We start from the raw sequence: 19,184 nt of genomic DNA, 5'->3' as shown, positions 1-19,184 counted from the left end.
TTGGTAGTGAATCCAAGAACGATTCACGGAAATGAGAGAAAGTGAGCAATTTAAAATGTACGTTTCTTATAACGACTTTTATGGTTGTTTTCGAATATCAAAATCGAATGGCAAACCAATTGGTGCTTGTGAATTCAAAATACAATGTAGTTTTGAGATCATAAAGCATTGAGTTTAATACGCTCAGCTTTACCAATGGTTAACAACCTAATATCTTTGTCCATTTAGTTCTCGAATGAGTCTAGTCCCTAGACATTCGAATAGATCGATGCTTAGAGAACTTTAGAAGCTTCTGGTAAGATCATCTAGTTGAAACAAAATATTCAACATAAATTAAAATGGTAAAGAACCTTGTTGGTGACATTGGACATGTCTAACAAAGTATAAAAGTCAACACTAAAGAATTCAATTCTTAAGACTATAAGAAAGGGTACAAGAAATAGGAAAACAAAGGAACAAATGAAAGGAATTTACGATTCCGGTTCTACCTATAAGTTTAAAGAGAAGTGACCTAGCAATCAAACTTCCTTGGTATCATATACCGCTTGAGGTTCTTACTTCGGTAATAACTCAAATAATGGAAGCTAGGATACACTAATGACCTACAAGTGGGAAATGAAGCATGGCAATGCTACATTAGTTGTAGGGTCATCTAGTTTGTTTTAAGTCCTTTCAAAGGCTGGAACTTAATGGCTATTTTGTTCCATAATCAGCATACCTAAATTTCTCAGAAGAACAAAAACAATGCTTGTTTGTTTGTTTATTTGAATGAAATGGTCAATTACTGGTTGAGTCAATATGCTTGATTAAAACAAACAACTCTTTAAAGAACTTTACTAGGTTCAAATCAAACCCTTGATTTGAGTTCCATTAAATCTTTGGCATTGTTGCTTAGACCATATCAACAAGTTAACATTCATAAGCTCTATTTTGATGGACTTTTGAAAGTTGGTTGATTTCTAGATCAACTTAAGACAAGCTAGTCTTACTTGTTGAAAGTAACAAAGAATATGAACTATTGTTAGAACGCCTAGACGATAGAGTTCAAAGCTAAAGAAAGGTTTTATGACTTTATTATTTCACATGGATTTGAGTGAATATAGGTTTATTTACTCAAATGTGATATAAGTTGAATCTGTTTGGCTAGTTCAAAGATTCAGAAGTATAAAATCCACTCGGCAAGAAATCATAAAGATCTAGGTTAGATCATGTTGATGATTACTTGAGACCAAATATGATCATCAATGATTGTGTGTTGTAATTTCACAATCTAGCTCCATAAGAAATGGCATATCTACGTTGGAATGATCGAAGTCAATTAGTACTTGATTCGATCAATGATGAATCATAAAGACTTTTCCTATAATTTCTAAAACAAAATGCTCAACTACCACCAAACTAAACCAAATTCGTCAAAGCTATTGAAAAGTAATTTCAGGATATCTTTTCAATTATATATATCTAAAGAGTTGCTAAACTCAGTGGGAGCTTAGTGTTTGTTATTCAACAAACTAAGGCCCAAGTCTAGATATATGTTTCATTGTGATTTATTCAAATGAGACACAAGGGTATTGTTTCTACCACGAATTTTTGAGAACATAATGTTTGTTTGCTCGAAATAATGTCCTTTTGGAGATTCGTTTCCAAAATGACAAGTGGGAGAAAATAGACCTCGAAAGTTTTCGAGGCGAACAACAAACATAAACGGACATTCCGGAGGCTTTTCGAAGTGCTTCAGAAAATCCGAACTTATTCTGAAAGGACTTTAGAAGTAGCTTTTAAAGAATAGACATCTCTTAGAAGACTTTACAAGTGCTTCAAGGAGAATAGAATATTCAAAGGACTCTCAAAGTGCCTGTTGATATTCTATTGTTTGATGTTCTATACCCAAGTAGGCATAGAGTTCAAGTCACTGGAACTATGAGATTCTTCTATTAGATAGTAAGGAAACATAGAGTTCTGGTCAATGAAACTATGAGATTCTTCTATTCGATAGTGAAGAAACCTACAACTTGCAGTCAAACTATTATCATGTAGATTAATGAGTTTATGACTTGTAAGAAAGCTATGACGAAACCTAGATTCCCTAAAATGGTTAGAGGCCATATATAGACTCAAATGTTTTAAATGGTTAGAAGCCATAAAACATACTCAATGTTTTGATGACAAAATTGAAATTTTGTTGATTTGCAAGAATAGTTTCACACCTATTGGTTGCAAGTTTGTTTTAAGGATAAAAACCATCAAACATGGAATTGTGTTCACACACAAAGCTAGATTAGTTGCTAAAGGTTACAAGCAAATTCATGGCATGGATTGTGTTGAAACCTCATGCAAAATCGTAATGCTTAAGTCTATAATTCAAGCAATGATTGCATATTGGTACATATGGCAATTGGATGACAAAACGTATTCCTCAATCAAATGTTGGAATAAACTATGTACATGGTATGTCATAGGATTTGTGGATCCAAATAAATGCTTGAAAAGGAAAGCTAGCTTATGAAATCTAAGTACAGATTTAAGCAAGCAATTGGGAATTAGAAATGTATTTTAAGTGAAGCTAATAAGCATTTTAGTTTCATAAAATATACATGATTCTTATAGATATATAAGAAGTTTAGTGGGAGTACTTAAAACTTAATTGGTCCTATGTGTATTACACACACATCTCTCTATTGTGAAATAACATTCAAATGCTAAATGACTTAGATTTGAAATAATTCATCAATGATGGACCATGGCGAAACTTAGTACATACTGGGTATTAAGATCTATTTACAAAGATCTTATGATATTGTTTTGGATTAAGTAATGGCATTTACTAAATCAAACACGAAAGTCTCCATTGGAGATATTCGACCCATGTGAATAAATCTAAGTAAAGGATGTTTGAACTATGTATAAGCATTTACTAAGTTAAACATCAAAGAGTCTAAATGAGATTCTTAACCTATATTATATGTCAAAGAATTTAGCTGAATTTAGTATCTACTGAAACGAGATAAGCTAAAGTTACATGAATAGAATTCAATTGGGAATTATTCTGCAAAAGAATTTATCATGTATGATATAATATGAGGATCGCCAAAAACGTATCGTATGACTTTAGCCATGACGAACATATACCAATCTCTATTGATCTAAGTAAAGATCAACTAGATTGAGATCAAGAATACTTATGGTACTTGAAAAGGTACATAGGAATAGTTCTTGATTCAAGGAAATAAAGATATGCTAAATATTGATGCTACACGCATAAACACTGGCAAAGGATCAAACAAGACCCTTTGGAGTTAACCATTGATAAGGACGAGCTATAGAGCATCGTGTTTTGAAATGGCAACATGGATTGGAGACCATGAGTTGTTGCGTGGGAAATTAAAATAATAATCTCTATGTTCTAAGATATAGTTGGAGAGTCTTCCACATATCTATGAACTGCTTGGATAGGTAAATCCAAACAAAGCATCACTAGCAACCTATACAGTTGAAGTAAAAGTAATTATTGCCTAAGAAGCAATAAAACAGGGTTGTTTAAAGTTCTTCACTGAACTTGGATAGATCACCTATCTGCTGGCTTGATGGTTCTTCATTGAAAAATGTGTAGAACCACTCTTGAAGCAAGAAAAACGTCTGCTAACTTGATGGTTCTTCATTGCAAAGTGAGTAAAACCACCATCGAAGTAAGAAAGACTAGATCACATAATAAACAAACTCGAAAAGATCTTATCATCATATCTCGAAGAACATTCGATGAAAAGGATATTAAGATTGGCAAAGCATGATAACTAAACCTATGCAACAAGTGAGAAGCAACACTCACATTGTAGCACTGGAAATCAAGCATAGCTTTGAATTCCATGAATTGTTTTAGAAGATGGGTTTGAGGCCCATGGTTATAAAACATTGGGTTTGAACATTTATCATATATGAAATGTATTTTCATATTCCATTTAATCTTGGTTTAGTATTAAATGATGAGTCCCTTCAAATTTGACGATATATTCAAGATAGACTGTCAGGACCAGTCCTGTGACTAAGAAATGTCTATCAAGTGAACTTGAATGTCAAAGGTTGAAAATGGTCCCTAATCGGAGTTTTCTATAAAATTGGACGCATAGAAAACGTTAGACGATTAGAATGCAAGATGACTAGTAGTTCTGTTTCTTGAACTATGTGGACATGGCAATGTCATAATCATTTGCATAGATACTTACTTTGGGAAGACTAGTATCGGACAAGACCTATGAAACTTTACTGTAAGAGATGAAAGTCTGTCATAAGTAAATTTCATTAAATTATTAGACACTAAATCCTCAATACCTGAGTGATTTGAGATTACTTGTTTGAGAACTGGTTGCTTTGACGTTGACCAACCGTCGCACCGTAAAAGGAGGCTATAAAGGCAACGCTCAGGTAATCACCTATCAAACGAAGTCTAATCTCAAGATCGCAAGATTGGGATTGTCCTCCCATAAATCGGGATGAGATGCTTAAAAGTTGTACAAGGCCACTCGGAGAGCTAGAAACTGTGAAATGCATGGCCGTGCTCGGATGAATCATAGGCTATGATTATCTGTTTATTTGATCAGTTGAACTCTGAAACCGAGGAACACCTCTGGACATAATAAGGATGACAACTCTTACCTTATGTTCAAGAGCAAGCATCGAGCGACAAAGGAATTAGGAAATGCACACTTGTCCCTAAGGACAAGTGGGAGACTGAAGGAAATAATGCCCTTGGTCCAAGTATGCATTCTATGTTAAGTCTAATAAATGCGGTTCAGTATTAATTAACAAGTTAATAAATTCAGTGAGATCAAGTGAGCTGAATGCCTAGCTAGAGGCCGCTTCAGTTCAAGTGGAATTAATGATATTAATCCACAGCTTACTCTTGACTGAACCCGTAGGGTCACACAAATAGTACGTAAACGGATCAAGTATTTAATGGCATTAAATACTCCATCTATGAATATTCGGAACCGACGGATCTTGGTTTCAGTGGGAGCTAAGATCGTCACAGGCAAGAAATGAATACTCCGGAAACGATGATATTGCCGGAAACGGAAATATGGATCGTATCGGAAATATGAATATTATCCAAGTCGTAGATATTACCGGAAACGGAAACATGGTACGTATCGGAAAATATTATTGGAAATGGAAATATTACCAGAATCGGAAATATTGCCGGAAACGGAAATATTGTCAGAATCGGAAATATTGCCAGAATCGGAAAATAATTCCGGAAACGGAAATATTAAATATTTGTTCGAAACGGAAATTAATTCCGGAATCGGAAATATTAAATATTGTTCGTATCGGAAATAGATTCCGGAAATGGAAATCTAATCGGAAGCGTATCGTACGAATTAGCATCGGACGAGGCTTGCCGGACGAAGGCCCAGCACGAAGCCGGGGCCATCGCCCAGCAAGCATGCGCGCCACAAGCCCAGCCAAGGCAGCGCCCAGGCCTACCGCAAGGCAGGCCCAGCGCGCGCCAAGGGCCACGGATGTGTGGGCCGTGCTGCGCGGGCTGCTGCTCGCACGCGCATGGGCAGCCCTTGTGGCTGCCGTGTGTGTGTGAGTTTGTGCTCATGCGTGATTCCTGAATCTACAAGAGTCAGTGTATGATTAAATTTCTATTCCTAATTGGATAAATTAATTAAATAGAATTCATGTAGGATTCTAATTTCAATTAATTCGTATCCTACTAGGATTACGATTCCTTTTCCATAACTCTATAAATAAAGGCCTAGGGGTCATAATTTATACATAAGTTTCAAAGTATTCAAAAGTGAGTTTTTTGAGAGAAAATTAAAACACACATCTTGCTCATAAAGTGCCGAAATTTTCTAGTACCTTAAGGGCGATTCTAGTTGGTCAATCTTAAGGCGGATCCGGACGTGCTGTGGACTATCTACGGAGGGACGACACTTGGAGTCCTAAAAGACTTGTTCTTGTTCGGTTCGGGCGCAGCTAGGGAGGGCACGCAACAAAGAGTATGCATCTAAATTATGCTATATGATTATGTGTAAATAATATGTTGTCCTGGGTTAATGGTTGTTTCCGCATGATCTATGTAGTGTCATATGTATCATAACCTAACAGCTTATCTGTTTGGCGGTGGTTGTAATTGATTTAAATTTAATGTAGCCTATTGAGGCGGGCAATTAAAAGCCCCCTTCAACAGAAGGACCCTATTGAGGCGGGCAATTAAAAGCCCCCTTCAACAGCTTCTCTCTATTGAGGCGGGCAAGGAAAGCCCCCTTCAACAGCTTCTGTAGAAGCGAACACCAAAAAAGCCCGCCTCAATAGAATAGTAAAATATTTGACCCGCGTTGACTAAGTAGCTATTGAGGCGCGCTTATGTATGCCCCCCTCAACAAGGGGGCTACAACAGGGGTTTTTTCCACTAGTGAGTTTGGAGGATTGGTTTGCAGACTCCCTGGGAAGAAGGAAGAACGAAGAAGAAGGAGACAGAACAAAGAAACGGAAAGAGAAAGAAAAAAAAGAAAAACAAAAAAAATAAAAAATATTAACGGATACTTAACGGAATGGACGGAAAATGCTCATTAAGGGCATTTTGTGTTATTTTTTAAAACCTCGGGGGTATTTGGTGCATTCTGAAAAGTTTAGGGGTATTTGGTGCATTAAAGCAAACCTCGGGGGCATTTCATGAAAAATCCGTAAAATAAACGTTACATACTCTATATTTTATTTACAGATGGCCAACAAGGAGAGCTTCGTGGGTCAAGAGGTGGGTTTGATGGATCATGGTTGGTAGGGGTGTCAAATCGGGTCATCGGTTCAGTTTCGGTTCGAGTTCATCGGTTCGGGTTGAAACCGGTTCATTTTGCTATCGGTTCGGTTCGGGTCGGGTTGAAAATTAAACGGTTCGGTTCGGGTTCGGGTTATGTAGTGCGGGTTCATATCGGGTCGGGTTCATATCGGGTCGGTTTCATGCCGGGTCGGTTTCATATCGGGTCGGGTCATATTTGGTCGGGTCAAAAACGGGTTAAGTCGGTTTCATATCAGTTCAGGTTCATATCGGTTCGGGTTATAATCGGGTCGGGTTCATATCGGGTCGGGTTCATATCGAATCGGGTCGGATTGTAGTCGGGTTGGGTCAATTCGGTTCGGTTCGTTAACGGGTTTAGCTGGATTGTAATCGGGTCGGGTTCATATCGGGTCGGGTTCATATCGGGTCGGGTTTATATCGGGCCGGGTTTATATCGGGTCGGGTTCGTGTTTAGCAGATCAATTCGGATACAAATTACAAAAAATGTCGGGTTATTATTAAAATCACAATTTTCAATGCGCTTATATTATAATATCTACATTATTGAAGCAAAGTGAAAAGGTAAAAGAGCCCATACAATTTGATTACGTGATTTATAACTAATGTTATTTTCGTTTTTGACGAACAACTAATGTAGTAATGTTCACTATCCAATTAATTTCATAAACTTAATTAAGAAAAGTCAGTCGATGTCTTTTATTATGTCCTGTAGTATTTACCAATCATATTATTCAAATGGAATCGAAATCATCTATGCCCTCCCCTATCATGTCAGAGTATTATGAAACATGTATTGATGAACTAAATACTAATAACGTAGTAATTAATAATGGACAATGATGAATTAATACGTAATGAATTTGTAAATTTTGTAAATACAAGTTTGTCATACATTCATATTGGTTTAAACAGCAACGAGCCTAACATGTTCAACAACGGAACGAGACAAACAAGTTCAATTGTTAATGAATTAAGTCGATTCAATTAAAACAACATACCTTTTGTATTAGTTCTTGGGTTATAAGCTCATAAGCTGGTATTGAATTAGATCAATATAGTTTAATGATCGATTAGACGATTAGTCAGTTGAATACGAGTCAATAAAAGAGTGCAAGACTAATAAAACAATACAAAGTCATGAGTTTTATACTTTTATAACATTGTCAAGAATTAAGGAATATAACATTCTATATTTTATTACTCTAATAAGCTAATAACTGATGAATTGATGATTATAATTATTTTGAACTAAAAGTCCACAGAACTATAACTATGTAAGGATATAAATCTGTAACGATATAGTGTAATTATATAAGTATATAACTTTGTGAGATTATTAGTTTAGAACTATCTAATTAATTCTATATATTTATGAGATTATAAGTTTACAAGTATATAACTATGTATGACAGTAATTATATAACTATGTGAATATATAAATAACTTTATGAGACTATAGATCCGTTTACATCTATTTAATTGTACAAGACTATAACTATACAGTTAGGGGTGCTAACGAGCCAGTACGGCTCGCAAACTATTCGGATTTGGCTTGGTCAAAGCTTGGCTTGGTCAAAGCTTGATTCGGTTTGTAATCCAACTTGGACCTTAAATAATACTCCACTATACACTAAAGTCCCACATTGGTTAAGAAAACAAGCACCAATCTTATTTTCTTTATAAATAGCTACTACTCCTCCCCTCAGCTTAGAGTTTGATTTTGTACCACATTGGTTGGAAAAAAAAACTTGTACTCTATTTTCTTCAAAAAAGGAATGAAGTATATTTTAAAATATTTGATTATTCTTGAATTAAACTAATTAATAATTTACTATTTAAATGCACTTAGAGTCTTGTTGTTATAATAATATTTCATTTCATTGTTTGAATTTTTTTAAATAAACATGAAGTCCCACATTGTAACTTCGAATTTTTCTCTTAAACAAATATGGAGTCCCACATCAAAATTTTAGTCAATGCTAAGAGGGATACCAAGTTATAAAAACATATGAAGTATGTAGGATGACTTAAACAAAACATGGAGTCCCACATTGAAAACATAGCAATGCTAAGAGAGAAACCAAATTATAAAAGCATATGGTGGGTAGCTTTAGTTTTTGACTTGAGCCTAAGTCCAACTTTTTCAAACTAAGTTTTGAGCCGGGACTCAACCCCAGCTTGGACTCAAGTTGAGTCCAAATATTGGAGGCTTGTCGTGCTTGACATCCACTAGTTTCGAGCCGAGCCGTGCCTTAGCATGTTCGGTGTTGGTTTGGCTTGTTAACATCCCTACCATACTAATATGTCCTATTGGAAATATATGTTCAGTTACTCGTTTGATTAACAACCGTTCAAACAAAATCTAATAATTTTATTATAACACGTAAAAGAAACAAAATCTAATAATTTTATTATAACACGTAAAAGAAATTTGTAAACTGTAATTTTTTAATTCCAATCATCATAATTTTATTTTTTTCCTTGATTTTTAATTTAGTTGTTTTTATTAATATAATTATCTCGCATTAGGATTTAAGACATAAATATTCATTCCAAGTGCAGCAACACAATAAAGAGCTTGCAAGTTGGTGACAAAACTCGTAATTAGGACTTCATAATACGGAGTAATTGGCTGATGAATTCGTTTAATTCATTTGATATCTTAGCATTTCGGCTCTGTTTGGTATGGCGGAAAACATTTCAAGTTAAAACTTATTTTCGAGGCGGGTTATAAACGGTTTGAATTAAACGGGTAGTAAACGGGTTACGGGTTGTAAACGGTTCGGGTTGTAAACGGTTCGGGTTGAAACAGTTCGGGTTGTAAACGGTTCGGGTTGAAACAGTTCGGGTTGTAAACGGTTCGGGTTGATACAGTTCGGGTTGTGAACGGGTTTTTCCCGGGTCGAAACGGTTCGGGTTGAAATAAATCGGGTCATTAACGGTTTTCGGGTCCATTCGGTTCGGGTAGGAACGGTTCGGGTTGACGCGTAGCGGTTTGTTATCGGGTATCGGGTCTTAATCGGGTTAATGTTTTCGAGACGGTTCGGGTTGAATATTATCGGTTCGGTTTAGTTTCGGGTTCCAATTAACGGGTTATTAACGGTTCGGGTTCTTAATGATACGGATTAACCCAGCGGGTTCAACGGTTCGGGTTGAGAATTGACAGCCCTAATGGTTGGGGATAGTTGATACATGACCGGCACACTGGAAGTCACGGTGGGTCAAGAGGCGAGTTTGATGGATCGTGGTTGGGGATAGTTGATACATGGCCAGGACACTAGAAGTCAGGATGGGTCGGGTTGTGACCGTGTCAGAAAAAATGTACACTATACGTGATGGGTTGTGAGTAATATGGGTCGTTGTGGGTTTTACTGGTTGAGTGGGTTTGGACAAATTTTGGGGCTTGATGAGGCTCAGATGAGTCTGGTGGGTTTGGTGAGTTTAGATAGGTTTTATGGATTGATGTGTGCCAAGTGCATCTGGTGGGTTAAGGGCCTGTCCTAACCCTTTTACTTTATAATTTTGTTGACCTTTAAAAGCCCGGCCCATTTTTATAAAGGGTCGTGTCAGGGCCCCATATTTGCCCCATTGCACAGGCCTAGCCTATACTACTGGTGCTATGATTAGGAAACTAGGTATTGAAATCTAACTTAAACTAATAAACTCTAATACTAGGAATTGGTATATATTCTAAACTCTAATACTAGTAGTAATGAATCTATCATCCCCAATACACCAAATATCAACATTGATAAATATATATTATAGGTCGAAATCTTTGTTTTAGATTATTTGTTCGTAGTCTTGTTTTTCTCTATTCAGGATCAAATGATGCACAACGGTACAACCTAATGCTAAAAAAATTATGTGCAAAATTTTCGTGAATTGATACTCCCTCTGTCTCTTTTGACCCTATTTTATTTATAATATATGAAAACAAATGTTAATATATAATATGTTGTTGGCTTCATCTTAATATATATTTTCAAAATATTATCTTTTTATAAGTTTTTATAATATGTAGTTAAAGATATTGGTGGTCAAAGTGAACGGAGGGAGTACAAATTACTCTCTTTAACAACGTAATAAAAAAATAAAAATAAATAGAACCATATTACGAAACAAACCGTAGCATTGACTAATAATATATTCGCTACTTTAAGATTGACTATATTATGTATATCAATATGAGAATTTGTATTTTTAATGAAACTTAATAACGACGAGTCAAAACTCCCGTTGTAAAAGCCTTTTACGACGGGGATAACAACCAATCAAAGACGGGAAAATCGCCACAAATATCTTTTACGACTGATTAACGACGAGATTTTCCATTAACGACGACCCCGGGGTCGCGACAGGAAATCCTTCATTAATAAATAAACAATGGTATAGATCAATATAAGCAAAATAGCACAAATAACAACAAATATATCGAATAAAACAAATACATCATATCTAAAAACTAAATCAAACTATTCAACTAAAAGGGAGAACAAACTATCGTAACACATAACTATTATGTAGCTTAGCTTAGAAAGAAGTCGAATTTGTACGACGATGTGTTAATTGGGATGTTTTCTTTATTAGCCACGACGATGGAGGCGGTGATGGCAACGGAATCTTAGTTTCCGATTCTTTTTTCGTCATCTTGGCATCGGATTTTGGAGGTGCTGACGTTTTCTGGTCCTCTTCATTGTCATGATCATCGAACGAGACACAACCCATCGAACTCATAACGCTACGCAACATTTTCTTGAATCCACCCATTCTTAGTTTTTTTCTTCTTTTTTCTAAAAGGTAATAACAATAACGATAGAATAAACAATCATATAAAACTATGATTATATATAAGGGTCTGAATTTGAAACCTAGTCCAACTCCAATTAGTAATTTTAATAGGATTTCAAGTAGTTAACTTGAAGAGGTTGATCATCACTTAACTTGTTGATTTGATCATAGGACATTGGAGTAATTGATAAGTACTCAAATACTAGTTAATCACGTACTTAATCAATTAAGGAAGAAGCTTATTGTAGTGTGAACTTCTTTTAGACCACACTTACTATATATCTCTATCTTTTATTATTTCTTTTAAAAAATTATAAAAAGTTGATATTTTGAAAATACATAACGAGTCCAATCTAACAAGATCTTACAAGTATAATCTAGTGATTCATTTAATGAATTATATCAAAAAAGAAAAGACAATTAGAAAGCGCAAATCCTTTAACAACTAACATTAACGGTGTTCTATAATCATCTTGGTCCTGAAAGCTGAACTTCTGAAACAGACGTACTATTACCTGTAGAATTGTAAGCACCACGCCATGACCTAATCTGACTTTTAGCACCAGAATTCCTTAACAACCCAGTAAAGATTCTAGAAGCCGATTGAGAAGGAATCGGAGGTTGAAGAACAGGGCAAAGACCTTCAAGCATTTGCACAACTCGAGTCATAGATGGTCTAACTGATTTATCATCCTGAATACACCAAAGAGCAACTTTAATCAATATACTCACCCTTACATCATCTTCATCTTCATCTTCTAACATCAACCTCGAATCCAATATCAAATCCATTCTCCCCTGTTCCATCATTTTAAAAGCATATGATGGTAAATGAGCCTTTTCTTTAATTTCACAATTTGGATCATAATTCTTCCTCCCACCAATTATCTCTAACAAAACCATACCATAACTATAAACATCACTTTTCTCTGAGATACTGCAATTTGTGATCCATTCAGGTGCTAAGTAACCCCTTGTACCTCTCAATGTTGCAACTATATGACTCTGTTCCTTGTTCATTAGTTTCGCTAACCCAAAATCTGAAACTTTTGCTACGAAATTTTCATCAAGGAGAACATTTTCTGGCTTTATATCGCAATGTATGATCTTAACATCACACATATCGTGCAAATAAGCTAACCCTTTCGCCGTCCCTAAAGCAATGTTGAACCTTTTTTCCCAATCCAAGAAAAACTTCCCTTGATCGTTGTTCTTACTGAAGATCCACCGATCTAATGACCCGTTTTCCATGTACTCGTATACCAGAAGTCGGTGGTTAACTCCCTCAGCACAGAAGCCCTTGAGTTTTACTAAATGAACATGATGAACACTTCCAATGATGCTAACTTCTGCTCTGAATTCCTTCTTCCCCTGCCCAACTCCTTCAAGTTTTTTCACAGCTAATTTAGTCCCATCATCTAACAAACCCAAGTAAACAGACCCAAATCCTCCTTGACCAAGCTTCACACTGAAGTTTTTTGTTGCAACATCTAGATCATTATAGCTATAACGAATAGGAACTCCTGTCATTGTATCGTAGAAGCTGTCCTCCCCCATAGCTTCTTCTCTTGAAGGTTCTAATACAAGTGATCCTCTGTTTTCGCGGTAGTACCAAAACCCACATCCGATTAGACCAGATACAATCAATATAGTTCCAATAACTATAACAAAAATTATGATTGTAGACCTAACATCATAACCATTTCCTTTTGCTGGAAGTAACAACCCTTTACTGTCAGTATTGTTATTACTACCTATTTCATTCAAGACCTTAACGAAGAGGTAATAACCTGTTGCCCCTACACCAGGTTGTCGAAGGCTTCCTATTGTGCCAAACATGAAGCAACTTCTAGAAGAATTCTCATAGAACATTGTAATACAAGAACAATTGTGTAGGCAAGCAGATTTGCATTCACTAATACTGGATTTCTGATGTGGTTTTGTATACCCGAGTGCAGGGTAATCAAACCTTGACCCTACATCTAACAGATGAACTGGTGGTGAAATTTCTGTGACATTATTATTATTATTATTTTTATCACAAAAAGGTGGAATTCGAGGTTTGCAATCAGTAAAAGATGAGAGAACTACAGGACACTGACATAAATTCTCAAGGAAACATGATTTGAAAGGTGAACAAGAAGATGGTGTTGTGCATGATCCTGAAGGAATCTTAAATGACTCTGCTATATCTGATTTTGCTTCCTGTAGATTGTAAAATTCTATGGTACCCGTTGAGCCCAACACCGCGGCCCATAATGCATTCGGGTCATACTGCTCTGAGATGTTGAATTGCCAGTGTAATTCACCCTTTTCATCAAAAAAGTTCCAAGAGTTTCCCATCAAGGTTGCAGATGAGACTTTCCCACCTGGTTTTCTGACAGATTTTCGGGTATCATTTGACATGATCCAGTAAACTTGTGGAGTTCTATAACCCGCGAATAAAACCAAATCACCAGACTTAAACATGAGATGATAATGCAGGTTTAGTTCATACGGGAAACTTTTAAGACTCATTTTTTCAGAAAATGATTGGCCTAAAACGAGTGTATCAGTAGGTTGATCGAAACTTTGCCATACAATAGTTTGATTTTTACTAAGTAAGACTAAATTTCCGTTATCCTTTAACTCCATTGATGTGACTCCTAGGTTAGTGGTGTTTGAAGACCAAATAACAGAGGTGGTGTTGTGTAAATAAGTGTTTCCATTTTTGTCGAAAACAAATTTAGCTGAATTATCAACTAAAACACCTCTATTAGCAGTCCAAATAACTGTGGAGCTAAAAATGTGCATTACTACTAGAACAAAAAATGGGGCATCAACACTAGTGTAAAATCCAAAGGAAAAGGTTGAGTTTTTTGAGATTAAAAACATGCCATTGTGATTTTCCCACTCTTTTTCTGTTGCTTGGAATCCAGGCTTAATCTGGCTAACTTGTTGAATGTTTGCACTTGAAATTTTTAAAGGAAAGCAAACAAAAATGACTAAAATGTAACAGAACAAAAGATGTTTTGTCATATTTTTCACTGTTTTTTTTTCACCACCTCATATGATACTTCAAACTACATGATCAAAGATCACAGTAAAATTAGATGAAAATCAACTTGTTTAATACCCTTGACACTTTTTCCCTAGAGGCCGGGGTTGTTTTTTTTTTGATAAGAAAAGAAAACCAGGCGGACCGTCTAATTCATACTTTCTGATGAACTTCAAGAAGGTTCCATTTATGATTATATCACGGGAAATTTGAAATTTTATGGGACTTATGGGTTATTCACGGTTTTGAAGTATAAAATTTGTGTATAACAGTTATAAACTCGGACTTTCTCCTATGTCACTATATATGTGCATTACTCTAAAGAGAGGTAAAATATGTAGGAGAACATATTATATATACCCACGGCCAAAAGGAAAAATAAAAAGAAAAGTGGGAGAAGAAAACACCTGGAAAAGAGCTCATGGACAAGTGATGACTTATCTCCAAGGTTGAGGGTTTCTAATGTGATGTTGCTTCCCTTCTAGTTTGATACTGACTTGGATGTAACCACAAAGGGTAATTTCCACAAGTAGTAAAGTTTGTTACTATTTATAGGAAAGAAGATAAGTTAAAATGCACTTGTATATATGTATGATGTTAAGGGGTGTAGTTTAATTGCATGTAGTAGTACTACAAATAAGCTAGCTTATCGGAGCAACTTGTTCTAGGGAAGAGTATTTTTGAAATATTAACTTAATTTAAACCTAACTTAAAAGCTATTGGCCTGGCTTAAATGGAACTGAAACTGATCAATAAATAGATAGATTAAACACGTATAGTCTTAGTTTCCGTTTTACTCGACTTATTTTGTCTGAATTTGTATTATCTGAACTTTCGTTTGAAACAAACTTATATGTGTGTTAAATACCTGAAAATACTTATTTTATTTGAACTTATATTAACTTATTTTGTCTAAATTAAATAAGTAAAAATAAGTCGAACAAAATAGAACCTTAATAACCTACTCGTAGTATAAATTGCATGATGAATGTGGATCTATCTTGAATAAGGAGTCATGGCGCTATATATATAGATAATAATAACAAAATATGATGTTACAATGTTACATGCATAAGTCACCAAATACCGACTCATCAAGATATTAATCTTTATATTTAGATAAGTTAGAATAAAGTATTCAGAGAAGACAACTCTAGTGTACCTTTTCTTTTAAAATAATAAAATAAAAAGTAATAATGTGTGATTTCCTTATAATTTAAGTTTCAATTGAACTTAACATTACATTCCTGGTATAAACTCTCATCACATGAGTTATGAGTAGTACATGGTCGTACAATCTAATAACTTTTTCATTTAAATTACTCTTTGTACTACGTACTACATATAACATTCCTTCAATCCTTATTTAAATTAATTGAGTTCGGAGTATAAAGTAAGTAACTAAACATGAAAATGAAGTATTTATTTATTTGAGAAGAACAAAGGCTAATTCTAGGATGTTGTAATCATGTTTTCACCATGAAAATGGTAAGGAATGATTTCACATGGCTAAAAGGGGTATCGATACTTTCCATCAATAGTGAAGTATAATGTTAACGTAGTACGGATCGGAGTAATTAATTAAGGATTTTTACTCAATCGAGATTAAGGAATAGAATATGATTCAGTATTACATATTTGCACGATTAGTAGATCATGTCTATTTTAATTGTAACGATAGATTTGTTCAAGACTGTGCTTCGATTTCTGAGCAACATTTTTTTTTCTTTGAGGGATTCCTTAGCAATATATTATACGAAGTATAATTGGTTGTACATTATGCATGATATAACGGGTTATTGCTTCTTTTTTTTATGTTGATTGTACTCTGTGAGCAAATAAGCAAAAAAAAAATTGGTTACATTCCGTTGCATGGTGAAGATTCTATTTGTATTATTAGATTATTAATAAATGAGATTAATATAAAATTAAAAACTACGAAGTACAATGAGATTAAATTGTAGGAATTATGAGAGAAAATCATTGATGTGATGAGATGAGAAAAAGGAGTAAAATAACGGATCTTTTACCAAAACGGCTACTTTGATGAATTTATTTACCAAAACGTCTAGTTTTAAATTCTAATTCCTAAATTAGCTAAAAGTTTGACATCTAAAGCAAAAACCAATGAACCAATTTAGTTTGTTTTTTTTAAAAAATAAAATAAAAACTACAGTAAAATATAGTGAACCGGCTTAGGATTTTTAATTTTTCTTTTTGGGTTTGCATAATTTTTTTTGGGTCCATCGATCAACATGCTCTTCAACGATTTCCAACTCAATTCACGGGGAGTAATCAACGTCGTCCCTAAACCCTTATGTTTTCCTAATGAAGATTCCAAGAGTAAATTTGATATGTAATTTTCTTTTTCTTTCTCTTTCTCTTTGTTTAAAGTTTTTTTTTCATGTTTAATTATATTCAATTGTATACTTGGAGTGATTAGGGAGTTCCCAAGGCATATTTTAATTAGATTCTCTTTTATTCAATTATATACTCGATTTTAAGGAGTTCTCACAATTGATAAGTACGTAATATTATTTGTCATTGAAATCATGTGGAATTTTCGATCTTTATAATTAACAGTAATCAATTAGCTAGTACATAGGTTAGTAGCCCTACATTTTTTGCGCTCACCACCAGGTCCACCATCATATGCATGGCCACAATTCTAAAGTGAATACAATTGGTAAGTGTTCCACTTTATTATAAAACCTCTTATTACTTGTGCAACATTATTTGTAAATAACTAATATTTAAACCCAAAAAATATAATAAGTACAAATTCTTAAAAAAAAAAAAAAAAAACAGACCGATTCAAAGATTTTCGCTTAAAGACGAAATAGTCATTTTGGTAAATAAAATTTATGGGTATTGCTAAATGCAGAAATTAATTTCTTAATGCAGAATAAAAAACGACTAAAATACCCAGAAAAAGATTTAAACAAATAAAAAATAAAAATAAAAAAACCCCCCAAGGATTGCAATTATTGCAAAACCATACAATTAGTCATACATAACATCTGTGTAGTATTGATCGGCAGATTCATGGCCACAAGCCCATAATCAAACGATTTAGAACGATCAAAATCCTAATTGTGGAAAACCAAACAATTTATGCAGACAATTCATCGTACACAAATCTGCTCATAGTAAAGATCAAAAAAAAAAACTGCATCTACTATAAAATACGGAGTAAAAAGTAAGGTTTTATTTATCTTGAACTTAAAACTCTTCTTTAAAAAGAATTAAGACATGGAAACTATGTTAGATTAAGGATGTATGTGAATCAGAAGAGTTGATTTTCGATTGTGTTTTTTTTTTTAACGGAATTCGATGGTTTCATCGTAAGAGCTGGAAGATGAAGATGATTGTTTTTGTTTATTATAATATTTTTAATAAAATATAAAAGGGTAGTTAAGACTTTTTCAGTTTTGCACAAAGAAAGTATTTTCTGCATTTAGAAACTATGAAAATTTAGCTACTTTGGGAATTAAAATTTAAAAGTAGTCGTTTTGGTAAATAAATATGTCAAAGTAGCCAATTTGATAAAAAAAAATCCGTTGAGTAGAAGGTGAATGGCGTATAACAGGGGAATAACAGAAACTATCAAACGATTTTTTACAATAATTTATATTATTTATTAGTTTTTAATTTGCCGATCACATGTTAGATTAAGCAAAAAAATTGCACATTTAATTTGTAAATTGTAATCACTTATGTCTATGATCGACTCTATGAGCAAGTGTCCCACTTCTCCGGCACATTGTTCCCTCTTATTTAAGGAGATTAGTATTGTGTAGAAGAACAGTACAAGTGAAAAGGGGGACAATATAGAAAGTAGAGAAAAGTGTTTTGGTTAAAACTAAGACTTGATTAGAAGAAATTGTTGCAGGAAATATTTATAAATGAAGGCATAGGACTAATTTTATGTAACTTTTGCAATTATTTTATTTTTTCAAATGAAGACCTTATAAATGTAATCTGGTTTTGGAACTTTTCTCCGAAGCTAAAGATGGCACCACTACAAGAAATTGTACCATTAACGACGGGATATCCCGTCGCTGTAGGTCAATAATCGTTGATTAATGACGGAATTAATTTCCTGTCGTGAACCCGTCATAAAAGGGGGCCGTCGTTACTGTAAAATCCCTTCGTTAACCCGTCGTAAAAGACATTTGCGACGGTTGTTCCCGTCTTTGTTTGGTTGTTAGCCCCGTCGCAAAAGACTTTTGTGACGGAATTTTTGACCCGTCGTAATTAGGTTTTCAGATCATTAAAGATACAAATTCTTGCAGTGCACCGTGTTGAGGCACGTCGTAAGGTACAAACACAAAGTCGTTGGGCCATGAGCCGGCCTGAGTCGCATTTTTTTTTGGGAAAAAGTACGACAAGTCACGATAAAGCACGATAAATTGAGTAAAGTTAGACTACACACGACAGTCTGGCCCAAACTGGCACGATGGCACGTAGACTTGCATCGGTAGTCTATGGGTCCTCTTTTTTAAAACTTCAGCCTAAGACAGCACATATATAACAAGTGACCTTGGTTAT

The 19,184-nt window shown here is 34.6% G+C and overlaps 1 protein-coding gene across 1 annotated transcript; it reads right to left on the bottom strand.

The window, feature by feature from the left end:
• Window positions 1-12,030: 12,030 nt before the first annotated feature.
• Window positions 12,031-15,111, bottom strand: LOC110784223 (G-type lectin S-receptor-like serine/threonine-protein kinase SD2-5). Its single transcript, XM_021988650.2, has one exon. It carries the CDS (start codon window positions 14,612-14,614, stop codon window positions 12,065-12,067), a length of 2,550 nt encoding a protein of 849 aa, XP_021844342.2. The 5' UTR covers window positions 14,615-15,111; the 3' UTR covers window positions 12,031-12,064.
• Window positions 15,112-19,184: the final 4,073 nt, after the last annotated feature.

Source organism: Spinacia oleracea, chromosome 4, assembly GCF_020520425.1.
Source record: "Spinacia oleracea cultivar Varoflay chromosome 4, BTI_SOV_V1, whole genome shotgun sequence".
NCBI classification, from domain to species: domain Eukaryota; kingdom Viridiplantae; phylum Streptophyta; class Magnoliopsida; order Caryophyllales; family Amaranthaceae; genus Spinacia; species Spinacia oleracea.
The sequence above is the reverse complement of the archived record's forward strand: the minus strand, read 5'-3'. Positions and strand labels throughout refer to the sequence as shown.

Coding starts and splice junctions, on each gene's coding strand:
- LOC110784223 (XM_021988650.2), bottom strand. CDS start 14,614: ATGACAAAACATCTTTTGTTCTGTTACATTTTAGTCATTTTTGTTTGC.